This window comes from Hyaena hyaena, unplaced genomic scaffold, assembly GCF_003009895.1.
Source record: "Hyaena hyaena isolate Hyena2069 unplaced genomic scaffold, ASM300989v1 scaffold_0, whole genome shotgun sequence".
In the NCBI taxonomy this organism is placed as follows: Eukaryota; Metazoa; Chordata; class Mammalia; order Carnivora; family Hyaenidae; genus Hyaena; species Hyaena hyaena.
The window spans coordinates 5,500,167-5,527,645 of NW_024080632.1; the positions used below are offsets into that span (position 1 = coordinate 5,500,167).

A 27,479-nucleotide genomic window follows, 5' to 3' on the forward strand; every position below is an offset into this window, starting at 1 on the left:
CCCGGTCGGCCGCGGCGGAGCAGGATTGGTGGGCGGGGCCAGGCACGGCCCCGCCCTCAGGGGGCTGTACCCCTCCGGCATATCTGGCTCACGGACGGACAGGGGCGTGGTCTCGTGCAGCCCCTCCCCACCCTGGCCCCGCCCCCACCCTGGTCGCCCTCCCCCGCCGGGCTCCGCTCGCACAGCCGGTTCCTCTTTACATAACGGCGCGGGGCGGCATGGGCTCGGGCCACCGCCTCCGCCCGGCCGCCCGCCCGGACTGTCGCGGCCAGTCGTGGCGACGGCGGCGGCAGCAACAGCAAAGTTTCCCCGGTGGCGGCCCGGGGGCGCATCCTCCCGCAACTGTCAAGCGCTGGCGGCGGAAATGATGAGGCGCTGGCCATTTTCCGAGCCCGGGTTTCCTGCCTGAGCTCCGCTCGAGCGAGCCGCGAGCCAGGAGCCGGCGCGCGGGAGAGAACGCGCCCGCGGCGGGGGCCCGCCCGCCCCCTCGGGATCTCGGGGGGCCGGGGGCGCGCGACGCCATGGGCCGGCCGGGCCCGGACCCTCTCTCTCTCAGGTAAGCCCGCCTCTCCCGGCGCTCCCTCCTGTGGGGCTGGGAGGGCTTTAATGGGGGAGGAGGAGGCCCCCTGTCCGGTTCTGCCCGGTGTCTGCACACTCCCACCGCAGCCTGAAATACTGCCCTGCCTCTGTCCCGGATGGGGTGTTCAGGGGTGACCCTTCCCCAGCCCCTGCGACACTCTCCCCGCCGGCACCCCCACCCACACACGTGTTGGGGATGCAATAGGGGAAGGCACTGGGGAAGGCGCTGAGAGGGTATGGTTAATACCCCCAATCTACCTCCTCTTAAAGTAGCCGGGTCAGTCGAGAGCAGCAATCCCCCTCAACCTGTGCTTGGTGAGGAGGGGCTCTAGGGTCAGGTGCTTGGACCTTAAAAGTGAAAGTAGTCCACTGAGGCTATGAGGATGGAAGAGCCCTCCGGGAGCGGAGCCACCTGCCCCTCCCCACTCTCCCAGCCCAGGCCCTGTGGCTACGAGGGTATCTCTGGATCCTAGAAGCCCGTGAGTCCCCACGTCTCAGAGGCGAGTCAGGCCAGGTGCCCCCGAGCCACTGAGCCTGGAGTTTCACAGGGTTGGGAGTCTCACAGCTCAGGTCCCTTTGAGCTGGTTCCCTCACACCCAGACCTGGAGCTCAGGTGACTCCTCCCATCCAAAAAAAAAAAAAAAAAAAAAGGGATGGGGAGCGAAGGGGCCAGGGTCTTATAGGTCAGTGTGGCTGGAGGGTAATTTCAGAGGCCTTTAATGGCTGATCCAGAAATCCCCTCCCTCCCCTCCCTCTGCCCGGTGGGGGCTTTTGGGATGATGGGGACTGCATTTGAGGAACTGGGGAGGGGGGCCTGCCTGCCTCTCCTGCTTTTTTTTATTTCTTCTTCTTTAATTTCCTCATTCTCCTGTTTCTCTTCCCCATTCCCTGCCACGATGATGTAGGTGAGGAGGTCACTGCCTGCAGCTGGAGGCCTCCAGGGAGGGGCATGGCCAGGCCTGACTGAGTGGGAGGAAGTGAAATTGGGCTGCGGGTGGGGGCTTCGGAGCAGAGGGCCTGGCAAGATGATGTCTGTAGGGCCAAGGTCCAGCTTTGGGAGCAGGAGCGGCTGAGAGCTAACCCTCCCCCCTCCCCGCCTTGCCTGGGAGATGAGCACCCCCTGACACCCACCAGCTGCCAGGTCGGCCGGGGCAGTCAGCCCATCTTGCCTCCCTGTTTACAGTCCAGCTGCAGGGCCCCTGCCAGGCGATGGGCACACAGGTCTCTAGGGCTGAAGGCGCAAGTCCTGTCTGGATTTCCCATCACTGACCTGGCTGCCAGAGCGGAAACAGCTCCGGAGGCTCTCTGGGACCTGCGGGGGCCGGAGACCCAGCCCGAATGGGGGGAGAGCAGTCAGTGGCCGCCCGGGGGGTGGGGGTGGGGCTGGGGTCAGCAGATGAGAGGCCAGGGCCCGCTTGGGAAGTTGGAAGGGTTTTTCATGCACTTTTTCTGAGCCTATTCCCACAACCCTCCTCTGGGAGGGAAAACCCTTCTGAGCCAAAGGGTGAACATTCCTAGAACTTCTGTGGTCCCTGTGGGCCACAGAGGCAGCCAGCTGGGAAGGGGCTGGACTGAAGTACCAGCTGCTGGGGGCCAAGGACCTTCAGGGCCTCAGCAGTGGACGAGAACGGTCCTGGAGGCTTAGTGTGCATCCTCCCACCGCGTCTGTCCAGCTGAGTGCACAGGCAAGGGGCGCCTGGAAGCCTCAGCTCCCCCCGTGTGAAATGAATGGGATAATAACAGGTCTGTGGTAGGGATTTAATGAGCCAGTGTGCGAAAAGCACCTGCTACCTGGTGGAGAAGGTGTTCAGTTACAGGTGGTGGGGATGATTTTTCATCATTACCGTCATCAGCGTTATTGTTACTGGCTGTGGAATGTTTGTTCATCGACGTCCCTTGAGTACCGCCAGCATGTGCAGCTCTGGGGCTGCTGAGTCTTTGCGAGAAGAACCTGAAGACACAGGCGAGGATGAGGGGATGGTGCTTCTTGGCTATGAGGTCTTGCTTCACCGTCCCAGCCTCAGTTTCCTCATCTGTCAAGTGGGTGTGATAATAGTACGTCATACTCAGGGTCTTTGGAACCAGATGCGAGTGAATTCACAAAGTGGTTAGGACATTTTGATCAGGCGTAGTAGTAGTAAGAATGATGAGACTTGTTGTTTGTTGTGGGTGACAGCTTTGATTGTTTTCCTTCCTGATCCTCCCAACCCCCATTCCTGTGAAGCCTGGGCTTGATCCTCCTTTGATAGACGGGACTTTCTAATACAAATCAGATTCTGTAGAACCACTCCAGACCTAGCTGTAGCCCAGCGCGGTTCAACCTTTGGGTGCCCTTGGATATCTTGGTCCAGCAGTGCCACTCCAGGGCACCCTCCACCTCCCGGAGGGAGCCTCCCCAAGGGCAGAGGGGGCCAGGGACAGAGGAACTTGGAGGGACCTCCCAGTCCCAGGGCAGCCCACTTTGGCAGCGGGGGTGGGGGGTGGGGGAGAGGCACATAAGGCACTCAGTGCTGGCCTCACCTGATAATAATAGATGATGATATTAATATTAACTACGAGGCCTCTCCTGTTAGATTCCTACCTCTCCCTGGTAGCAGCATGGCCTTTGGAGCCAAATCTGGGTCCTGCCAACTTCTAGCTGTGAGGCCTAGGGCAAGTCACCTGACCTCTCTGGGCCTCATCTGCCCAATGGGGACCAAGAGTCCTGGCCTCTCCAGGGTAGGCTAATACATGGAGTGTATGAGTCTGGCATAGTGTAGGGACTTGAACTGTGTTGGCTGTCATTGCCTACGGCTGTGTGCCTCTGGGCTTGTCCCTTAACCTCTCTGAGCTCCAGTATCCTCCTCTATGACATGGGAGTACTAACGACTGTGTGGTAGAATTGTGTTGAGAAGTGGTACACATAACGCCTGACATGCAGGCAGTGCTCAGTAAGTGTGAGCTACTGCTATTCATGCCCCAGAGGGGGCTAGCATTTAATTGCCAGGTTTCCTGGGAAAATGGTCCCAAGGGGCTTCCCGGGTGTTCAGCATCTTCGGCTGGGCGGGGCAGGAAGCAGCTTCCATCTGGCAGATGTGAGAAGCCTGCCGTCGAGTCCAGAGGTGTAATACGCGTTTCTCGTTCCCAGCCAGACCCTGTTCCCAGCTACCCGCCCTCCCTGAGGAAACTGAGGCCGGCAGGCTGCCCAGGGGAAGTGACTCAGCTGGGGTCACTCGCTGAGTCAGGCCTAATTGGACCCAGGAGCCCTGCGCCCCAGTTCCCTGGCTTCCGGGGGCCTGCGGTCCCTTGGAAACTGGGCAGGTCCAAAGCCCGCAGCTGCACACCCGCTTGCTTGGGCCCTGACCCCGGGGCAGCCAGCGTTCCTCAGTCAGGGCTCCGCGGCCCCGGCGACTGCCACTGGGCTCCGCTCCTCAACCTGGGATTCTTCCCCCTCTGCAGGGCCGAGGGGCACTTCCCCAGGAGAGCAAGTCCTCCGGGGGTCCCCCGGCCCCGCCCCGACCGGAAACCCAGCAGCTGAGCAGATGGCCGGAAGATTTTTCCTCCCACGCCACCCTGTCAGGGGTCGGCAAGGGGGGCCGGGCTGCAGGCTTCCTCAGGGCCAGGCCTGGAGCCCCTGGGGGCCTGCCCGGATGTGGGCCCCCACCCCGGTTGGCTGGGGGCGGGGGGGAGGCTGCCACTGCGCCATGCGTCTCCAGGGAGGCCTGGGAGAGAGGAAGTCTATGCCCTGCTCACCGGGAGCTGACTCACAGGGTGCCTGACAAGGTGCTAGCCTTGGGGGGCTGGGGGACTGGAGACCCGACTGGGGGGAGGTGGTCACCGAAGAGGGCCTTCGGGCACGAATCTGCCCTGTGAGAGTCAGAGGACAGGTGTGGAGAAGGTGAGGAGCGCGGGAGGGGTTCGCTTCTGACCCTGAGAAGCAGCACCATTGCAGGGTGCGGGGCTCGCTGAGAGGCTTCCCCCACGTTACATTCTCACCCTTCTCTCCTCAGCTCAGGGGCAGTTAAAGGAAGTCACGTGCTGGATGAGGGGGTGGGGCTGGAGAGTCCTGCCCCTTCTTGGGGGGATAGTCCCTGGTTTTCTCCTGTGGTCTAGCTGGGTGTGCGTGCGTGTGCGTGTGTGTGTGTGTGTGTGTGGCCAGGGTGTCAGGCCTGGCATGGGGACAGAGGAAGCCAGAGGACATTTCCTGTTCTGGCAGACTGTGCCCGCCTGATAAATGTCCCTGGGCACTAGGTGACCCTGGAAGGGATGCATCAGGCCTCTACTGACTGCCTGATGATCTAGGGCAGAACCCACCTCTTAGCCTCCCCCTGGGCCTCAGAACCTTCACTCCCTACTTCCTAGGAGCTTCTTCACAGTCTAGACAGCCTGAATGGTGTGAGAGGGCAGTGGGCTGACTGCGAGGCTGGATGTGCTGGAATCCCTCCACCTCTCTGGGCTTCTTTGGGCAGTGGGTCTGGCCTGCTAGAGAAGTTGGGGCTATAGGTGGGGGAGACAGAAATGCTCACTGTGACCTGGAGTCAACCTGGAGTCCTCCCTGGAGGAGGTGTCTCCCTCTGAAGGTGTGAGACTTCCTGCCCAAACAGCTGTGAGCTGGGGGAGGGGTAAGCTCTGGACTGGCTCATTTTAACTTCATTTACCACAATGTAAACCATCCTCCCCCAGGCTTGGCAGGAGGGATTCCCACAGGTGGGTAAAGGCCTTCTCCGCACCTGAGCCTGATAATTAAACGGAAAATGTTAGCTTCCCCAGATTACATTATTACCCAGGGTGATTAGCTAGAGTACAGGCTGACGAGCCTCAGTCTCTGGGGCCATGGCTTAGAGTGGGCCCCACAGCTCACATTCCCTGCTTAGAGCCAGGATTCCCAGCTGCTTAGCACCTCATATCTCACTGACTTGGTAGAGGCTCGGGGGTCCCTTAGGATGGATATGTTTGAACGGGGACACCATGCTCCGGCTAAGGCTTTGAGGCCCTCACAAGGTTGCCCTTAGCAGGCACTCTGGTGGACACAGTTTTCCTGAACTTGGGGTCCTGAGAGGCAGGTCCGACCCCTCCCCGCGACCCTGGCGCCTTAGGATTGGGCTTGGAGACAGCCACGTCTGTGTGTTTGCTGTGGGACTTGGGGGGAAGGGAGTGTCCGGATCCAACCTTCCTGCTCCCACTCAACATCTTCCTTGTTCCTCACTCCACTGTGCGATTTGGGAAATCCTGGGGCCCCACCTCCACACACATAGCTGGGAACTCCCTGCCCCAAAAGCCCAGGCTGATCTGGTGGGAGGGACTGTGTGGATTCGCAGGCCCCTCTGTGTGGAATCTGTTCATCCCTCTGGCCACCCAGGCTTCCAGATGCTCTGGTTGGGGCGGGGGGGGGGGAATAGAAATGCCCCAAAGACCCCCCTATTCATATCCTCCAGCCTAATCCTGGAGCTTCCTAGGAACACTCAGGTGATTAATAAATGCTTTCTGCCAAGCGTTTTTCAGGTCCTGATCCCATAGTTGGTGTGATCTGATCAACTGCTTAGCACATAGTAAATGTTCAATAAATGGCTACCACCTGGGCTGGGGCCCAAGGAGGGGACCACCTTCCTGTGGCCTGGCTGACCGCCCAGCCAGGAAACCTCCCAGGCACGCCCCCTCCCAGATGTGGGCCAAAGCTGAGTGCTCAGGGCTCCGACTGGTGATTTCCTGCCTGGAGCTCCTGCCTGGAGCCGCCTCTCCCCTGTGAAGGCCTTTTGTTCGGGCTCCCATGATGCTCCCTGCTGGCCCAGCCTGCAAGGCCGGGCTCCCCCTGTGGCTTCCAGGGCCGCGAGCCTGACCCTCTCTGATGTTGCTGCTCCTCTCTGCTGACAGTAACAACAGCAGCAGCGGCTTGTTTGCTGAGCCCCATGCCCAGCACCCCACAGCCGTCAGCTCTCAGAGTGCTCCTAGTAAATGCCAAGAGCTGAACACCACCAGGACACAGATGAGGACACAGGCTCAGAGAGGCAAGCACCCTTGGCTGCATCACACAGCAAAGAAGTGGCAGAGGCAGGATAAGAACCAGGTTTAGTTGGTAGCTCCACCGCGGGAGGTCCCCTGGATGGGAAGGGAGGGGATCTCGGTGGGTTTCTCAGAGCCCCCCCCCCCCCAGCACTTTCTGCTTGTCCATGTGGGTCAGGAGCATGACTCCAAGGAGCATGACTATCAAACGGCAGCCCACCTCAATCCCGGGAGTTCGCTCATCCATACAAGTAATATTTCTGGAGCATCCACTGTGACCAGGCCTTGGGGGGTGAGCAGCAATGAGGTGGCCTCTCAGACCTCCAGGGGCAAACAGCCCAGGTTGAGGGTGCGGGACAGTGAGCAGTATCGCTCACATATCAAGCAGTATTGCTTCTAGCAGAGCCAGCCAGGTTCTGATCCCAGCTCTGGGCCTCACCGGCTGTGTGACTCTGGGCAAGCCAATCTTCCCTGGCCTTGGCATTTTTATCTGTAAAATGGACATATTGGGAGGACTCCCCCGTGCCCTCCAATGGGGATTAAACTAGTAAATGTATTTGCAAAGTGTTTAACACAGAGCAGGACACATAGAAAGCCAGACGTAGTATCATTTATCGTCATTTTTATTTTTACATTTTTATTTCTAAAATTGAGATCTGATTGACACACGTCATTTCAGGTATACAGCATAATAACTAGACTTACTGTGACCATTTTGCAATGTATAAAATATTGAATCATTGGTTTTAAGCTTTTATCCTGTGGCTGTTTTCCTCACCACCTGGCGAGTTTGGGACCTGGACAGAGGAGCTAACGCCTCCTGACTCCAGCAGAAGCTGAATGAGAACTTGATATCCCTTCCTCTGGATCTCACTCATTCATTTCTTTTAATGTTCATTTTTGAGAGAGAGAGAGAGAGAGAGAGAGAGAGCCTGCATGTGTGCAGGAAGGGCAAAGAGAGAGGCAGACAGAGAATCTGAAGCAGGCTTCACATTTTCAGCACAAAGCCTGACCTGGGACTCACACCCATCAACCATGAGATCATGATCTGAGCCACCCAGGAGCCCCTGGAGCTCACTCACTCAATAAACAGTCACTGGGAATGAGTCCTCCTCATGGCGTGCATTCAGGCACAGATCAGGTATTCTGGGGATGACTTCTGTGGGAGTTTCTAATAACTGGTAGTATGGGTCCTCTCATGTGCTCCAGTTTTCTATCTGTAAAATGGGAGCAATTATAGGCCCCCCCCCCCCCTAGGGCTGTGATGAAGTTCAGGAGACAATGCTTTAGAAAAAAAATGCCTGATGTCCAGCAAGTGCTTGTATATATTGCATTTCTGATGGGGGAGGTGTGGTGAGGAAGACTGCCGGCCATTGCCCGGGCAGCAAGGGAGCGTGGAGCAGGCACATGTTTCAAGAAGCCTCCTGTCAGAGTCTGGCTCTGCAGTTGGGACCGGGATTCCAGGGTGCACAGGAGATGGGGCGGCCTAGTGAGAAGTGGTCGTTGGTGGCTGCTGGCCACCATGCATCTGCCAGAAGAGCCAGAGGTTGCAAATTCAGCCAACCTCTTGCATTCATATGTTCATTCATTCATTTGACGGGTGTTTATTGAGCTCCTGCTGCATGCTCGGGACTGGGACCAGAGCTGGGAGCAGATTGTGAAGCTCACAGTCTGGTGGGGAGATAGTCACTGATTAAATAATCAGATCTATTAAGTGATAGTATGTGACCAGCATGCTGAAGGACAAGTTCAGGACTTGACTCAGTTGGTAGGCTCAGGGAAGCTGCCTTTTGTGTGAAGCTGAAAGCAGCCAATTGCCCAGAGGCAGCAGGCACGAATGGGGGAAGATCATACAGGGTCTCGCAGGTGGGCAGGAGCCTGGCTCTGGAGTCCGAGAGCTCTGTGGGCCCCCTAACCTGGGAGGTCAGTGCTTGCCTCACCTGTGTGGAGGCATGGGTTAGCTTAGGGCAAATCACACACACATGCAGGTAACCACCATCCGCCCTTCAGCTACAGGGTGTTTTTCTGGGCAGAATGTGGTGGTCAAGGGCACACACGGCTCCTCTCCCTCCTGCCTGGCAGCTTTTACTGACTACTACGTGCAAAGTGCTTACTGTACATAGGTTTCAAGGACCTGGTGATGTGCAAAAATGTTGACTCTGTGCAGAGCGCCCTCCCCACTGACACCATCTGGGGTGTCCTCCTGAGTTTAGCTGCAGGATCACTGCGATGGCCTGAGATGGCAGGGGCAGGCTTCATTGTTTTTGCAGCTGCCCAGCAGACCTGTCCCACCCTGACCCTTCGCGGAGTCACAAATAGAAGGTGCCTGTGCACTGGTGTGTGGCAGAAAGACCCTCAATTTCCAGGTTCAGGTCTCCACCTTGAGCGTCTCTCAAGGACTCCTTATAACCATTTAATGAGGTGGATACCATGGTGCCCTGTGTTTGACAAATGAGGAAACTGGGTGGGGTTCAGAGCGGTCCAGTCATGTGTCAGAGGTCACACAGCCTATATATACACGTGTGTAGTGTAGCCCCAAGAGAGCAGGGGTTTCTGTCTGGGTCACTGTTGTATCCCTCAAAGCCTAGCATGGTGTCTGGCACAGAGCAGGCCCTTAGTAATAGGTTTTTTTTTTGGGGGGGGGGGAGTATAAGCAGCCATGATTATGTGGTCCCCAGCAGGGGCCCAGGCCCAGCCAAGCCTAGTTGGAAGAAAGGATGGTACTGCTGGTAATTAGAGCGGTCTGGGGTTCAGCACCTCGGACAGCAGAGGGTGGGGGGCTTCTGTCTTTTGATTGTGTGGTGCCAAAGAAGGAGCCACGGGGGTGGGAGGAGAATGGAGCCCCAGCTGGGATGGGTAGGCAAGGGTCTGCCTGTCCTGACAGACCCTCATCAGAGCAGGAAACACCTTCACACTCCTCTGTGAGTCTTGTTAATTGATTCCTTTTCATTCACTGTTTTTATTTTTATTGACACCAAGGTTGCACTCTCATTGTAATATTTAAATAATAACAGCCAGCCCTTAGTAGGCTTTTCCTAAGTCCTAAAGTCTTTACATTTATTAACTCAAGCCTCATGACCTTCCTATGAGGCAGGTGCAATCATGTTCCCCATTTTACAGATGGGGAGACTAAGGCAGAGAGAAATCAATAACTCACCCAAAGTCATATAACTAGTAAGTGGTGGTGCTGGCATTTGACACAGGCTCCGTGTTCTTTTTTTTTTTTTTTTAATGTTTTATTTATTTCTAGGAGAGAGAGAGCATGAGCAGGGGATGGTCAGAGAGAGAGGGAGATACAGACTCTGAAACAGGCTCCAGGCTCTGAGCTGGCAGTCAGCACAGAGCCCGACGCGGGGCTCGAACCTGCGAACCGCGAGATCATGACCTAAGCGAAAGTCAGACGCTTAACCGACTAAGCCACCCAGGCGCCCTTATGTTCTTAACCATATTTTCTAAAGACAAGTAGCAGCAGTATTCCTTGGTTTCTTTTACCCCTTCTACCCCAATTCTGTTTCTGGTGGGTTTCCTCCAGGCATACCTTTCTTGTCCGCCACTTAAACACATTTATGTACACATAAAACTTGGCAATTTAGTTTTGTGTGTGTTCCTGTAAATTGGATCAGAGTCTACATTGTTCCTTGGGGTGGTGGCATAGACCCCCCTCTACCTTTTCCACTACTGCAGAATATTCCAGCTGAGATGTAGCACGGTTTTCTTTACCAATCTCTGACTGATGGGCGTTTAAGTTGTATCTACCGTTTTTCCTATTATATACATGGGGGCAGAAAACATCTAGTAGGGGATTGTCCTGTACGTGCCTCTCTGTGCACGCGCAAGTATTCTCCTAACTACTTGAAAGTGGAATCCTTGGGTCTGAAACCGAACCTGCCAAACAGCCCTCCAAAAGGCTGCGTCTGGTAACGGTATCGGCAACATTGTAGCCGAGTGCGCACGTCCCCGCATCTTCACCAGCACCGGCGGTTAATGGTGGTTTTCAATTTTTGATGATGTGCCTGGTGAATAGCCTGCCTCGCGGTGCCAGGTTTAAGGAGTTGTGTGCCTGCTCACTCCATTGTTGCCCACCCCACCGTGTCTTTCAGCGTGGCCGCCCCCCCTCGGTCTCCGCCATGAACGGGCCCACCCTGCAGCCCTGCTCGGCCTCCTCCGCATCGTCCCCTTCCTCGTCGGCCGCGGCAGCGTCGTCGTCGTCCCCGCGGGGCTGGAGCGAGTTCTGCGAGCGGCACGCGGTGGCCACGGCCCGGGAGCTGGCCCGGCAGTACTGGCTCTTCGCCCGGGAGCACCCGCACCACGCGCCGCTGCGCGCTGAGCTCGTGTCGCTGCAGTTCACCGACCTCTTCCAGCGCTACTTCTGCCGCGAGGTGCGCGACGGCCGCGCGCCCGGGCCGCCGGGGTCCAGGGCCGCGCCGCCCGCGCGCGACTACCGGGACACGAGCCGCGGGCCCCCCGCCAAGGCCGAGGCGCCCCTGGCCGAGCCGGGCCCGGGTCCTGCGGCCCCCGCGCTGCCCAAGGCCCGCAGCTCCGAGGAGCTGGCCCCGCCGCCACCGTCCGCCGCCTGCACCTTCCAGCACCTGCGCCACAGCCTCCGCCACATCCTGCGCCGCGGCTCGGCCGGGGAGCTGCCCGCCACCGGGGCCGCGGGGGAGGCGGGCGAGGGTCCGGCCCGGTCCGGCCTGGCCAGGAAGCTCCTGCCCTGGGGCCTGGCCCGCGAGCCGCCGCCCGAGGCCCTCAAGGAGGCAGCGCTGCGCTACAGCCTGGCAGACGAGGCGTCCATGGACAGCGGGGCGCGCTGGCAGCGGGGGCGGCTGGCGCTGCGGCGCGCCCGGGGCCCCGACGGCGGGGCGGACCGCGTGCTCGAGCTCTTCGACCCGCCCAAGGTAAGCTCCCCGCGCGGGGCGCCCCAGGGCGCTCCGGGGCGCGCGCCGGTCCCCGCGCGTGGCCGCGGGGCGCCCAGAGGAAAGCAGGTCTTTTGTGAACTGAAGTGTTTCTTTTTGACCGTTTTAGATTTGCATCGAGGTTGCAAAGATAGTTCTGCGTTCCCTGGCGCCCCGCGTGCGGTTTTGCCTGTTAACATCTTACGTTACGAGGGATATTTGCATAACTGAGGCCCCGGTGTCGGTCGCTGCTTCCATCTGCACTCCGCAGTTCCTTTGGATTTTTTGCATTTTCCCTCTTCCCGCTTTTCTGGTCCCAGCATACGGTGGTAGAGGCAGCCGTGAGGCTTCATGTGCCTGATGGCTTTGACGGGTTCTACAGGCTTTCCTGGTTTCTGAGGATGGTTTTGGGAGGACCGGTCAGGGATTTGGTAGAATGTCCAGAGACCCTGTGTGCGCTGTATGGGGTGTCATTGTGGGCTGTGAAGGCTGGTCCGCGTCCTTGCAAACCCTGACCCAGATTGGCCATGACAAACAGGAGGGGGTTTTTTGGGGGGGGGGAGGGAGGTCAAAACTGTCATTTGGATTCCTTAGCACGTCCCGTGATTTGTTGATGTCTTCTTTATTTCAAGTCTAAAAAATGTTGTGTTTTCCCCTTTTTGACAACCTAATTCTGCCGTGCAGTTGAGGCTGAAGGGTCAAGGTGTTCCACGCACCTGACGAGTTCCGTCTTTGACTCAGGTGTCTCAAGCTGATGGGACCACGTGGCTTTCACCTCATTCCTTTCTCCTTGTGGTTCCATTCTGCCAGAGATGGAGCACCGTGGACGTGATCCTAGCCGTCAGGGGTCAAGGTCTGAATGGAGGAGACTTAGTTATTCATGTAATAGGTATTTATTGAGCTAGGCCTACTGTGTACCAGACAGATGCTGGTGCTGGGGAACAGGCATCTTAGTGAGAGCCATTGAATAACCCTACAAATGCACATGGAATTATAAATCCTACTGTGTTCCAAAGGAAAAGCAGCGGGGCCTCTGGAAGTATAAGTGAGGGGCCATAATTCGGTGGTTGGGATGGAGTGTTGGCAAGGAACCCTCTCAGGCGAGGTAACCTTAAACATGAAGTGGGTGAAGCGCATCTGAAGCCCTGTGTTGCCGTGGTTGGGCATGCCCCGTGACCCCGCTCCCGGGAGGCTCCCTCCCACCTCCTCTGCCTCTGCAACCCCCGCCACCCCCTTCTCCCACTGACTCGTACTCTGGGGTTCCAGTTCTCTGTCCTGGGACATCACACAAATGGAATCACGCAACGTGTTGCCTTTTACGTCTGGCTCCTTTTGCTCCGCGTAATGAGTCGAGAGACTTGTCCATGTGCCTCAGTAGCTCAGCTGTATGGATATACCACAGTGAGCTTATCCATTCGCCTGTTGATGGATATTTGGATTGTTTCTACTCTGGGACTTTTGTGCTGTTATGAAATATGCATCTAGTTCTTTGTGTGGACATGGGCTCCATTTCTGTCAGGGAGATTCCTCGAAGTGGCCTTGCTAGGTCATAGGGCAAGTGCAGGTTTATGAGAAATTCATATACTTTTTCCAAAGTGGTTGCATGATCTTATGTCCCCGCCAGCAACGTGTGAGTTGATTTTTGTGTTTTTTCCATTTCAGCCCTTCTAGTGGATGTGTACTAGTTTCTCACTGCAGAAACTAGTAATTTCTGCATTTCCCTGATGACTCATGAGGTTAAACACCTTTTCATGTTTATTGGTCACTAGAATTAGCTCTGTCGTGATGTGCTTGTTATTTTTACTGAGTTGTCTGTCCTTTTCTTATTGCTTTATAACAGTTTTTATATATTTGGGATATACTTCCTTTTATTATAATTATCATCTCCTGCTCAGAGGGGTGCCTTTTTTTCTTTAATGGAATCTTTTCATGAACAGAGGTGTTTGTTTGTGTGTTTGTTTTTGTTTTTAATACTTATTTTGATAGAGCGTGAGCCAGAGAGGGGCAAAGTGAGAGGGAGAGCGTCCCAAGTGAGATCAGGACCTGAGCTGAAATCAAGAATCTGAATGCTTAACCCATGGAGCTACTCGGGCGCCCCTATGAATAGAAGTTCTTGCTTTTAATGAAGTCCAGTTTATTAACTGCCTGCCTTTACGGTTCGCGCTTTTTGTGTCCTATTTACGAAATCTTTGCCTACTCAAGAGTCATGAAAATCTTTTTGTCTTTTCTTCTGGAGGCTTTATTTTTGGCGGCCTTCACATTTTGGACCAAGATCTATCTCTGATTAGTTTTTATGTATGGTGTGAGGCAGGGCTCAGTTTCTTCCTGTTGTCCCAGCACTGTTTGCTGATGTGACCATCTTTTGTCTATTGGATTGCAATGCTGCTTTTATCCTAAATAAAGGGTAATCTGTGTGCTTCTGGACAACTCTCCCTTCTGTTCCATTGGCTCATGTGTGTCTCCTTAGGCCAATAGCACACTGTCCTAATTGCCAAAGTTTCCTAGTGAGTCTTGAGCTGGTGACTTTTGGACCACAGTCTTTATTTAAATTAAAAAAAAAAATTTTTATGTTTTTTAAATATTTTTTATTTTTGAGAGAGCGCGCACAACCAGCGGAGGGGCAGAAAGAGGGAGACACAGAATCCGAAGCAGGCTCCAGGCTCTGTGCTGACTGCTCAGACACAGGGCTCAAACCCACGAGCCATGAGATCACAACCCGAGCCAAAGTTGGACACTCAACTGACTGAGTCACCCGGGTGCCCCGGACCACAGTCTTAATCCCAAGTTAGGAATGTCTCAGTGTTGGGGTGCCCAGCTGGCTCATTGAGTAGGGCATGTGACTCTTGATCTTGGGGTTGTGAGTTCAAGCCCTACGATGGGTGTAGAGATTAGTTAAAAACTAGATCTTTTTTTTTTAATGTTTTATTTATTTCTAGGAGAGAGAGAGAGAGAGAGAGAGAGAGAGCGTGAGCAGGGGAGGGTCAGAGAGAGAGAGTGTCACAGACTGAAACAGGCTCCAGGCTCTGAGCTGGCAGTTAGCACAGAGCCTGACGCGGGGCTCGAACCCATGAACCGCGAGATCATGACCTAAGCGGAAGTCGGACGCTTAACCAACTAAGCCACCCAGGCGCCCCAAACACTAGATCTTAAAAAAAAAAGAAAAAAAGGATCAGTGTTTCAGGCAGAGGGAACAGCATGGGCAAAGGCCTTGAGATGGATAAGCATTCTGTGTGTTTCGAAGACTGTAACAGAAGAGGCCATGGTGGTGGGAACACGCAGAGGGAAGATGGGGTATGGGGGAGTAAGTGTGGTCAGAGGGTCATGTGAGGAGTTAGTGCTTTATTCCAAATACAATGGGAAGCTGTCGGTGGAAAAAATGCAAGTACAGATAAAAAGTCTGTTTTCTCCTTGTTTTTATTTTTTTTTTAATTCTTAAATGTTTTATTTCTGAGAGAGAGAGAAAACACGTGACATGGGTAGGGGCAGAGAGAGGGGGAGATGCAGAATCTGAAGCAGGCTCCAGGCTCTGAGCTGTCAGCACAGAGCCAGATGCGGGGCTTGAACCCACGAATCATGAGATGATGACCTGAGCCGAAGTCAGACACCCAACCGACTGAGCCACCCAGGTGCCCCTTCTCCTTGTTTTTAAAGTCTTGAGGTTATGGCTCCATGAAAGGCAAATAACAGCCCAAACGCATGGTCTTATCTGTGTGACAGCTTGGGGTTCCCTATAAAACTTCATTTTTAAAAACAATTTCTGCAGCGCCGGGCTGGCTCGCTCAGTGGGGCATGTGACACTTGATCTTGGGGTTGTGAGTTCAAGCCCTATGTTGAGTGTAGAGATTACATTTTAAAAAATTGAAAATCTTTAAAAAAATAAAAATAGGAAATAAAAGCTTTTTAAAAATTTATTTTTTAAGAGAGGGAGCATGTGTAGGACAGCGGCAGAGAGAGGAGGAAAGAAAGAATCCCAAGGAGGCTTCACGCTGTCAGCACAGAGCCTAGCATGGGGCTCGAACTCACAAACCGTGAGGTCATGACCTGAGCGGAAATCAAGAGTCGGACGCTCAGCTGACTGAGCCACCCAGGTGCCCCTGAAAAACAACTTCTTAAAACAAACCATCTTGGGAAACCTGCTTCGGGGGCCTTAGGCAAGTGACGTCACTTCTCTGAGCCTCAGTGTCTTAGTCTGTACAATGGCACCAACTCGTAGTTCCCGCCTTCTGGCACTGTTGTGTTGACGGAGATGGTCCCTGGCACACGGCGCACTCAGTGTCCCTGATGGTTGTCACGGTAAGGACGTTGGGGCTGAGAACACAGGTGTTATTTCCAGTGCTGGCCTGGGTTCTCCGTGTCCACCCGGCGGGCCCTGCGAGCCCTGATGGTGGGGCCCCACTCAGAGTCCTTCGTGTCCGGAAGTGGTGTCCGGGCCCTGGTGAGGTCAAACCTGGGGGCAGCCAGGCCTTGGGGCTCTGTCTCGGCTTGGTGGTCACCCTGAGCCCTGGAGTGTCTCCCACAAGACCTGGGTCTCTCCCAGCACCGCCCCCAAAGTGTCTGTCTTGATGGGACAGCCCGGCTCCAGCTGCTTCTGCCATCTTCCCGTTGTGTTTGGAACAGTCTGGGGGCTCTTCCTGAACGTTCCCTGAATGACTTGGGGCATTTAGTCTCTGGGCTGAGGATACTTAGACTCTAAGATTCGACTGAGTATGCCAGGTGGATAGCCTTGACCTCTGACTCTGAGCTGTTTATAGGAGCGGCTTTAAACAGAAGGAGAAGGAAGTTTGAAGGTTTGGCAGCCGGTGGGGTGGTTCAGGGCCTGAGCTCTGGGTTCACACCCGAAGTCTGTCATTAAGAGGAAGCCAGCGCCAGCCTGGAGGAGGCGCTGTGCCCAGGGACACAGGACGTGGGCCTCAGCCAAGCAGATGTCATCCAGAATCTGAGATCAGGTGTCCAGGGGCTCACCGGACAGCTTCACCTCTGCCTCTGACCGGCTGTGCGACCCTGGTGGGTGTCTTCCCCACTCAGCCTCACTCTGTTCATCTGTAAGCAGGGGTGATGGCAGTCGCCTCAAGGGTCCATGGTGAGGGCTGCAGGGGGAGGGGGCTCCTTGCTCATGGGGGTGTAAGTGGAGACCACAGTCAGGCTCCTGTGGGGGGCAGAGGGGGTGGAGGGTAGCTGGAGCCGGCTATTTCCAGCGCCCGAAGATGGATAGAGAAGTCACAGCTTTCTCTGGTTTCAGTGGCAGACCCGCAGGTGGGCAGCAGATGGGCCTCCCTTCTGTGCGCCGGCCGTCAGGAGGAGACGGGATTGCTGCCACATGGGGGTGGTCATCGAAGGCCCCTTAGCAGGAGGTGACATTTGAGTGAGAAAAGGTGCCAGTCCTGGAAGATCTGGGTGCAGGAGTCCCAGGCCAATGAAAAGGCAAGTGCAAAGGCCCTGGGTCGGCCATAAACCAGGAGACTTGGAGGAACAACCAAATGGCCAGGGTCTGGGGTGGAGTGAACCAGCAGAGAGAAGGTTGGAAGGTGCTGGAGCTGGATTAGGTGGCAGCCTTGTGACCCCAGTGAGGACTTGGAGTTTCAGACTTTGAGCAGTGGGAGCACTTGGACCCAGAGGGGCTGAGACACTTGCTGGGACTACCCAGCAGCGGGAATGGGCTGGAGGAACCCCCTTGGGGCCACCTGTGCTCCCAAGGGCTGGCGGTGGACGACTACGGCATGATTCTTCTCCTTCAGGCCCCTCTGGTCTCCACGTCCACTCGTCTGTGGCACACACATGTCCTCGGACATGCCCAGGGTTGGGCTAGGATGGGAGGCAGTGTATTTACTCCCTTGAACGAGCACCTACTACGTGCCAGGCATTGCCCTAAACACTCGACCTCAAGTCCTTTCCATGAGGTTGAGGCCACTGGCCCATCTGATAAGGAAGAAACTGAGGCTGGGAGGGACAAAGGACTCGCTCAGGGTCACGCAGCTGAGGAGGGTGGAACCCCAGTCCCTAGGGGTCCCCACCTCCAAGCCCCGGCCACACTCGTCAGCTGGCTCCTCGAGCTGCGGCAGGTAGAGTGGCGGCTCCCAGGCAGGCCAGGCCTGAGATGTGCCCTCCTAGTCAGCAGTTAAAAAAAGGTTGGATTGGTTACCAATACTTAAAAACATAAAATGTAAAGATTTCACAGAAGAATCCAGGTTTCTGGTTTCTCTTCTAAAGTCCGTGGATCTGGCAGAGTGGGGCCAGCATCACAGGAAGTGGACCCAGCCCGTGCTCTGCAGAGGGAGAGCCTGGCGGGAGGTGGGGGAGGTGTCCGGGGAGGGGAGAGATCACAGGAGCAGCCACCCGGCCGGGGGTGGAACATGGCTAGGCTGGCTACGGTATTTGGGCCGGCCCTTTGCTCTTCTGGGCCTCAGTTTCCCCAAGTATCCAGGCCTGGGTTGGCAGAAATGGTCTCAAAGTCCTGCCAGCCCTGGGGGCTGAGCCTCAGTTTCTCTCATCTGTACAGTGGGAGTGATGGTGTCCTAGCGACTCACCCTTTAGCCAACACTTATTTGGCGCTTATTATATACCAGGAGCTTTGCTGAATCCTCATGGCAGCCCCGTGAGAGAGCTCCTCAGATTACCTCCATTTCACAGATGGAGAAATATAGGTGAAGAAGGGGAGGGTGACTTGCCTGAGATCCCACAGATCTTGAGCGGCTGGGTTGCGATCGGAGCCCCAGGGAGTCAGGCTGCACCTGGGGCAGAGTAAGCCTTCAGAAGGACTTACTAGGGGCTGTGTGTTTAACCAGCGGTCCCATCTGGGTGGGGGGGCATCTGTTTGGAGTTCTCAGACCAGGAGAGGCTCCCTGTGGCCATCTTGTCTGTCACGGCGACACTGAGGGCCCACTGAGGTCCAGAGGGGGCTACCAAGTGTCCCCTTCACCCGGCACACTCTGCCCTTGGCCTCTGCTCCCTGGCCTGGAGAAGAGGCAGAGGAAGGAGATGGGGGGACACCTCGAGGACTCAGCTGAGTCCCCCCACATGTACCACAGGCCTCGAGTACCCCCAGGAGGGAGTGGTCTGGTTGGGAGTGACTGGGCCACTAGCCCTAGGGGTCTCTGGCCGGGGCGGGGGTGGCATGGGCCAGTTGGACATTGTGGTTCAGAGCTATTCCCACTCTGTTCCTTCTGAGCTGTGTGGCCTCGGGTAAGTGACTCAGCCTTGCTGGGCCTCAGTTTCCTTATCTGTAAAATGGGGATGGTCACAGCGCCTGCCCACAGGGTTGGTCACGTGGGAGAGGCCGTGGATACAGCATGTGCTGACGGAGCGGCTGAGGGGCAGCGTCAGGCACATGCATCCAGGCAGCAGCCACTCCTGGGGTGCTTGGAAGCCACCTGGCCCCACTCGCAGAGAGCACCCAGTCCAGCGGGGGGACAGTCTGGGGGACACAGTTTGCAGGAAGAGGCGGCCAGGCCTCGGGCCCCCCACCCCTGCCGGGTCTGTGCAGCGGCAGGTGCTGACGGAAGCCCGGGTGACGGCCGGGCCCCTTCTCCTGGGCGCACACTGTGCGTGAGGCCGCTGCCCTGTCAGCCTGTTTACTGCTCGCCCTAATTCCTCAGGGCGGGCACCGCCACTGCACCTCCTTCGCAGACGAGGAAACTGCGGCTGGAAGGAGCAGAAGGAGCCGCGGCGGGGACCCCAGGGGCCCGAACCTGGAGCCAGTGGCCCCGGAGTGTGGGAAAGAGGAAGCAGAGAGAAAGGGATGTCCGCCGGAGGCCTGGTGGTTTCCTCTCGGAGGCCGGAGGAAGAGGGGGAAGAGGAGGAGGGCCGGGCAGGAAGCGGCCAGGCGGGAGGGGCAGCCTCCTTTTGGCTCGGACAGACCTGGGTTTAAGTCCTGCCCCTGCCCCCTCTGAGCTGTGTGACCTTGGGAAGGGCACTGTGCCCCCTTTCTCTCTCTGTGCCTCAGTTTCCTCAGATACTTCCTACAACTAGCTGAGAGCCGGCCCCGAACTGTGGGGAGCTGAGAGGGGTTAACTGGGCTTCTGCCCACCCAGCACCCCAGCACCCAGCACCCAGCACCCCAGCGCGCCCAGCATGCCATCATCGTTTAGCAAAGCTTAGCTGTTGTGGTGCTTGTCGTTATTGCTATTATTATTATTACTATTATTATTGTTGTTCTGAGAGAGCATGAGTGGGGGAGGGGCAGAGAGAGGGAGAGAGAGAATCCCAAGCAGGCTCCACGCTGTCCGCGCAGATCCCGACGTGGGGCTCAGTCTGAGGAATCGTGAGATCGTCACCTGGGCTGAAATCAAGGGTGCTTAACTGACAGGGCCACCCAGGCGCCCCGGTTGTCATTATTTTTATTAGTTTTCAACACGACAGGCGCCTCACTTGACACACCCGGTGGGAACCACCGCAGGTGCTGGGGGGGTGCAGTGATGAAGCCATCTCATGGATGAGGAAACGGAGGCATAGAGAGGAAGACAGGCTTTCCCAGAGCCACACGGCGGGAGGAGGAAGAGCCAGGAACAGCATCTGTTGTGGCCCCAGACAGGTGGAGACGCCACCCACCCCTCCACGGACAGCCCCAGGCAGAGTCCCCCGGTCCCGGGGCGGGGGGGTCCCCAGTCCTACCCTCTCCCAGGATGACCAGAGGCAGAAGGCTCCCCAGGTGAGAGAGGGGTTCCTGGCCCGTTCTGCCCTGGGCTGCTTTGCGATAGCAGGCCGGTCCCCACCCCTGTCTGAGCTGTGAACCGGGCAACAAAGGGGCTTGGTCTGGGCCTTCCAGGACTGGTGGGGGAAGGAAGGAAGGGGTGGTGGTGGGCAGGGTTCCCGTGGGGGCCCCAAACGCACACACAGCCACCCCATCTGCCCCTTACTGGGGGTTCTGTGTCAGATCACTTTTGAAAAGTAGTCTGCCGCTCAGAAGAAACCCCGGCCTTGCTGAAACTGTGGGCAGATGATATCGGCATCATGCTTCCTTTCAGCTCAAATTCTATGAATCCGCACACTAGAAAGTGCCCCCGAATCCAGCAGGGGGAGGGTGGTGACTGCTCTTCTCACCCCCTGCCCCCAGCGCCTTCGGGTGCTTCAGCTGCGCCCCCAGCTCCCCAGGGCCTGTTTGCTTTCACCAGCTTCTTGTAAGTGGGCCTTCTGTTTTCGTTTGTCTGGGGGCCAGGGCGTTGGGACGAGACTGTCACTGTATTTCGGGCTGTGAGCTTGGGAATCGGGGAGACGGACAGGCGGACGGGTTCAGGTTCAGGTCTTGGCTCTCCCGTCCTTGATAGGTGACTTTGGGTTGAGAGCTTGGCCTTTCTGAGCCTCAGCTTGCCGTTCTGGAAAACGGAATGTCAGTACTTGGCGTTGCTGGGTGATTGGGTCAAAAGCAGGCTCAGCAAGGGCACGAGATGTTTCCACCCAAGAGGAGGAAGAGGGGCCTTCCTGGGTAGGAAGCTGTGACATTGCCGAGGTGGGTCCCCAGGTGCCCACCAGCTGACAGCCCCGGCAAGCTAGTCAGGCCGCGGCTGGAAATCCCCCACCCACTTCTTTGTGAATGGAAAAGGAAACCAAAATGCACAAAGAGATCTCTGCGTTCTGAGCGGCTGGCCGTCGTCAGTGGTGATGGGGGGGGGCGGGTTAGCTTCCTCCCCGAAGGCAGGAGGGGCCACCTCAGCTTCCTTTTTGGGGCCCCACACCCCTTTTTCCTATCTCCCCTCCCTAACAGAAGAGGCCACTGTTTTGCTCAGTCCACGGACTCTCGAACCAGTGGCAGACAGTGTGCGCGGGGCACGCTCGAGGCCGCACCCGCCGCTGGCCTCTGCAGCCCCCCTCACTTGTGGCCAATGCCCAGGGTCCTCGCATTACCTGCCTGCCTCGAATTCTCACTAAGGGGGTTGTCTGAGGTCCACGCAGCAGCAGAGAGCGAAACCTCGCTCGGGCGAATGGTGTGGAACCGAGGGGGCCCTGCCCTGTTTCATCTGAAATCTTCATGTAATCTAGGAAACTGAGCTGTCGGGGGCCTCCACATTTGAGCTCCTACTTTTTGGCGTTGTGTTTTCTATTAATAAAGCTCATGGCAGAAACCATAGCACGAGAACGGCAACTGAAAACCACTCCCCATCCTGCCCAGAGACAACCAATATTTCCATTTTGGTAGAAGTCTCTGTGACCTTTCTTCCTGCATTGCTTTTCCGACTTCTCCCCCAAATTGCAAATCCTTCAGCATCCAGTCACTCTGCATCCAACACTTACCTCTGCAGCCCCTTCCATGTGCCAACACGTGGGACCCAGAGGCAGAAACCTTCAGACACAGCCCAGCCCTAGACACAGCCCAGCCCTTGTGAGGCTGACACTTCATTCTGCTTTGCTACCTGTTTGTGCTCCAGTTAACACGTTGCTGAAATATTTTTCAAGAATGGCTTTTTCATGCTGGCCGTGCAAGATTTCATTTACCCCGAGAGGCTGTGATGTATTTATTGAGAGTCCTAATTCGGTCGCTTCTAACTTCCCTGCTCGAATGCGTAACCGTCCGACAAACATCTCGGACGTAAATCTTGGTACCCATCTCTGATTGTTTCCTTAGGCTCAATTCCTAGAAAGGGAAGTGCTGAGTCGAAGGCTTTATGAGTGCGTCTACACTTACAAGTATGTGAAATGAACTTATTTAAAGTGTGCAGTGGCTTTTAGTATGCTTGCAGAGTCGTGCAGCCACCACTGTGGTCTGCTTTTAGAACATTTTCATCATCTCAGAAAGAGACCTTGCACCCGTTAGCCGTGTCCCCCTCCTCAGCCCCGGACAGCCACACATTTGCTTTCTGTCTTTATGGACTTGTCTGTTCAGTTCTTTTTAAATAAACGGAATCAGAGAGCATGCTGTCTCTTGTGACCAGCTTCTTTCACGTAGCGTAACGTTTTCAAGGTTGACCCACATCGTGGCAGGTGTTAGGACTTCACTCCTTTCTGTGGCAGAATAATATTCTATTATGTGGGTAGCTGATATTTCGTTTATCCATTCGTCAGTGAATGGGTGTTAAGGTGCTCCCTTTTTGGCTGTCGTGAACACAGGGCTACTGTGAACAATCATGTGTATGTTTTTCTGTGGCCATAATGTTTTCATTTTTCTTGGGTATCTATCTAGGAGTGGAACTGCTCGGTTATATGGTAATTCTGTTCTAACACTTTAGTGCCAGACTGCTTTCCACGGTGGCCGCACCTTTTGATGCTCCCACCATTTGATGCTCCCACCGCTCCACATGCTCCCCGGCACTTGTCTTTTTGATTGTAACCATCCTAGTGTGAAGAGGTATCTCATATGGTTTGGATTTGCATTTCCCTGGTGGCCAGTGATGCTGGCATTTTTTTCATGTGCTTACTAGCCATTTCTAACGTTTCTGACCGATCCTTTTCAAACAGCCTTCCAGAAAGGTTAAACCCATTGCCAGAGGTGCCAACGCTGGTTATTATTTTTAAAACCTTTGCTAACTTGTAGAGGTGAAGTGGTATCCTGTCCTTTTTGACTACTGTGGAACCAACCATTTCTCTTTTATTTGTTTGTTTGGTTTTATTTTGTTTTTAGAGAGAGCGTGTGAGCAGCAGAGGTGGGGGGGGCGGGGTTAGTGGGGAGGGAGAAAGGATCCTAAGCAGCTTCCACACTGTCAGCGCAGAGCCTAACACAGGGCTGGGTCTCACAAACCTTAAGATTGTGACCTGAGCCAACATCAAGAGTCAGATGCTTAACCAACTGAGCCACCCAGGTGCCCCTGACAATTTCTCTTTTTAGAAACCATTGAGCTATAAGTCACATAACCTCTAACTATGTTAAAGTGCAGTCCGTTGGTTTGCACACACACTGTGTGTGCAATCGCCATCGCTAATTCCAGAACATTTCCGTCAACCCAGAAAGAAACTGTACCTGTTAGCAGTCAGTCTCCATTCCCGTCCTCACCCTCCCCAGCCCCTGGCAACTACTAGTCTCCTTTCTGTCCTATGGACTTTGTTTCTCTTACATTTCTTGGTCATATACATTTTTTGTGGCTTACAAGCCATTTACAGAAACATCTGCCTTTTTCTTATTGATTTGCAAGAACTTTTTACATGGATATTAGCTCTCTGTCTCACGTTGCAAATACTTCCCTGGTTTGCCATTTGACTTTTCAATTTCAACCCTGAGGTTTTTCATCTCTGAGGTTTTTAAGTCTACAGTGACCTTTCCCCTTATGGTCTTATTCTTTTGTCTTTTCTGCTTAAGGGTCTTCCTGCCCTGGGTCGGATAAATACCTAGGTTCTATTCCAGTTTTGTTTTGGTTTTGTTTTTTACTTTTAAATTATTTAATCCATCTGGTTTTTATTCTTTGTGGCTGGTGTGATTTCCTGTTGTTTTTCGGTGTCCGGGAGATGCTGCGTGTGAAGGCAGATCACATAGAAAGTGCTCACTGAACACTGGCTAGAGGTAACGCTAGCGAGTCCTGCCCCGCCATGCTCAGAAAGGTGGGGGCTGGAGGGGGGGGAGCTCCCCGCGCAGTGGAGGCTGCAGCTGTGACCCTGGCCAGCTTCTGGCTCTCGCCCTTGTTTCCGGCAGCTCGAGGGCTCAGAGCCCTCCTGGCGCCCCAGAGGCCCTCACTTTCACCTCTCCTGAATCATCATTCTTCGAAGGCAGGCGGTGGGTCTCGCTGGTGACTGGTGTTGAGTGCCCCTCTCCTCCGGTGTGCCCCCCCCACCCAGGCCCACGACAGAGGCTGCTGCTTAACCACAGCTTTTTCCACCCAGCCCGCACGGCAGACGCCGGGCTCCGGCTGCAGTTGAAGCCTGTGTCACTGGGGTGAGGGGCTTCCCCGACTGCTCTGCCTTCATGACAGAGTGGACGGTGGTGGCCACCTCGTCTAAGCCCCGGGGGGAGGTGGCGGCGGGGCGCTGGCCAGCTCTGAGACCAGAGCTATGACACCTGCAGTGGTCACCCACAGTCTCCAGTGGGCCCATCAGCTTTCTCTGGGGGCTTGTCCCCAAAGTCCACAGGGCACACCCTCCGGGGCAGCAGGAAAGCCCCCACGGGCAGTGCCAGCTTTGGCAGTGCACTGGGACACGCAGTGTGGCCTTTTGGAGCCATGGGTGTCCCCAGGGACCGAGGTGGTGGGAGTGGCACCGTGAGGGCAGGGGTGCAGCCTGGGACAAGGCGTGGATGGGGACAGAGTGCACGGGCCTCGGGGCTCTGCACCCGTGTGGGGGAAGGGAGGATTCCTGGCGGGGTCTCTCGGAGCAGGATGTGGTTGTTCAAGGTGTGGGCTGGTGGCAGCTGGTCTGCAGCGGGTGGTGGGGGGTGGGGGGTGAGAGAAGTAGGGGGTGGGGTCTGGCTCAGCCCCAGTGACCCTGCTCAGGACTGTCTCTGGGTCTGTTGAGCACTCCCAGACTGAGATGCCGCTTCCATCCTCAAGAATGTTCCAGGCCACCCAGGACATAGGTTGAACTGATTGAAGCTGGTTGCCGACCAGCCCGTGACATCCGCTAACTCTTCATAGTGGCTCAGCTTCAGGGTCTGGACCGTTGTTTATCTGCCACCCTGAGGGCCAAAGGTTTTGACTAGGATGGTGGCCTCGAGGAGGGCACAGCTTGAGTACAGGTGTGGAAGGGAGAAAGCCTGGAAAGGGAGAAATTCCCAGCCCTGCAAGGCCCTGTCCCAGGTGGTGTTGGGTGTGGTGACTCTTGTGACCTTAATGGGGGGCGGGGGGGGGGGGAGCAAGATCAGCTGATGAAGGTTCCGATGGGTTAGCTCCTTGGTTCACTTGTTCACTCATACCCACAAGCCGGTACAGGGCGTGTGGAACTTCCAAGGGTGGCCCCTCTTAAGCCACGGCCCCCCTAAACTCGGGTGTGGCCCCCACCTACAGGCTGACCTCAGAGTGGAAGTTCACGCCCATCCTCACTGACGGTCATCCATGCTTGGCCACTCTTTGTGACAGGGCACCCGCACCCCACGAGGGGATCCAGTGAGTGTCAGGGGGATCCCAGGCTGGCTCTGCGTGTTAAGGGGAGCTGTCTCCCTCTGTACGGGATCTCTATCTCTGGGTGTTTCTCTGTCATGGGAGGTTGCTCTAGCTTCTGAGAGGAGCTCTCTGTCCCTGTCACTGTGATTCTGTGTAGGGGGTCGTCTCCATCTCTCTGAGAGGGGGCTCTGTGATTGTGTCACTGTGAGTCTGGCATGTTGGGGGGACCCTTATGGCTTTAGACAGGCCCCCAGACCCTGTCTCAGCATCGTTAGCAATTACCCACACACTACAGGGCCCCCTTAGGGCCTGTGAGGGTCTAAGAGTGGGGGAAGGGGAGGACAGGTGTTGGGGACTCTGACTCTAAATAGGGTTCTTATATTTGGGGCTCTGTATCACCAGAGCCTTTCTGGGGCTTTGGGCGGGGGGACTGTCTCTACTTCCGGCCCTGGGGCAGGGCTCCTGCTTGCCAGGTAAGGGGGGGAAACGGACTTGATCCATGTGGCTTTTCCAGAAGCTTCTCCCATCCCTGTTTTGTTCCTCATGAGAGAGGGCAAAGGCACAGGGGGCAGACCAAGGTGGGAGATCTGGCTTACCAAACTGGGTGAGTCTGGGGGACCTCTATGTACTCAGGCAAGCCACTTACAGAAGCCCTGGTGGGAGTGGGTTCCGTTATCACTCCCATTTTACAGATGAGGAAACAAAAACACAAGGAAGTGAAGTGATTTATCCTGGGTCACCCCAGAAGTGGCTGAGGCAGGCATCTGAAGGGCCTGTGGGGTCAAGGTTGGGGGCCAAGGAAGGAAGTAACCTTCCAACATTTGTTTGGCCCCTGGAACTGGCTCACGGCCTTCAGTTTGCCCCCAAAGGAGCCAGGGAACAAGGGGCGTGAGATAACTCACCACACCCCACATCTGCCTCTGCTCCCCCACATCTGAGGGCTGGGGCCCCACGTACCCACCCAGCTACTCCAGTCACTCATCTTGACAATCCCACTCTAAGCCCCTCCTCTGGGTCAGACCCGGTGCTGGGCCCCAGCTCAGAACAAGGTTTGGTGCCCTGTCCCCACCCCCAGAGGAACTCCCAGTCAGATGGTGGGGGCAGCTGCCTCATCAGGAAGTCATGGCCGGGCCTGATAAGACCTGTGCTGAGGGAGAGGCACAGGAATCGCACTAACCACGACTTAGTGACCAGAGAAAGCTCCCTGGAGGAGGGGAGGCTTTCTCTGTGGAGGCCACAGTTCAGATCAGGCATCGTGTCCCACACGCAGAGGGAGAGAACAAGGGCTGGGAAGAATAGTCTGGATGGAGGCCTGGTGTTGTGGGCTCCGGGGCTAGGCAGACAGAGGGTCTGAGCCCCAGCTCTACACAGCTCCCCGAGGCCAGGGTCAGGTTCATTTTGCCCCTCAGGACCTCCATCTCTCCATCTGTAACTGGGGGGTTGATAACAGCGCTGTGCGGGGGGCGGGGGGGGGTTCGAGTCTTCCTTTGGGCCAGTCCTCTCCCCTGGCCAGCTGCCGCCCTGGGAGGCCCAGCTCGTGTCCCCAGCTGTCTGCGTGTCCTCCAACCTCACTGCCTCTAAGTACCCATCACTCCTGCACAGCCCCCTGCCCCCAGCACTCAGCGACCTCTGGCAAACAAAAGGCTGGCGAGGAGTCCTTGTGGGAAGGAAGCTGAGCCCCTCCATGCTGCCTCACTGTGCTCGGTGAGGGGTGCTGCGTGAACCAAGCTGAGTCCCCACAGAGCCCGTTTCACAGGGTGATAAATGCAGGGAAGGAAAGGAAGGGGGCTGTGTGGCTGTGGCTGTGACTGTGTATTTAGACTCTGGTCAGGAAGGGCCTTCCTGAGGTGGCACTGAGGTTTGTGGAGCCATGGGAGACGGTCTCAGAGAGAGCGGCAGGTGCAGTTGTAAGGAGCGGTCGTGGCCAGGGCGGCGCTCTGAGCAGGACACAGGTCGGGGAGGTAAGAAGGACAAGGCGGCGCAGGGCCTCGTGGGCAGTGGTGAGGGCGCCGTAGCGGGGCTCCCCGTGCACACCTCCTCGGCCCCCAGCGTTTGCCATTCCGCCCCTGTGGGACTGCCG

General features: G+C 56.1%; 1 protein-coding gene across 2 annotated transcripts in view; it reads left to right on the plus strand.

The window, feature by feature from the left end:
• Positions 1-219: 219 nt before the first annotated feature.
• The window catches only part of SH2B3 (SH2B adaptor protein 3), a 36,093-nt gene continuing 8,833 nt past the window's right edge, over positions 220-27,479 (plus strand). For both annotated transcript variants that reach the window (XM_039231341.1, XM_039231427.1), the window contains exons 1-2: positions 220-556; positions 10,659-11,453. In XM_039231341.1, coding sequence (XP_039087272.1) covers positions 10,686-11,453 — 768 coding nt within the window. In that variant the 5' untranslated portion in view covers positions 220-556; positions 10,659-10,685. The remainder of the gene's footprint in view (positions 557-10,658; positions 11,454-27,479) is intronic.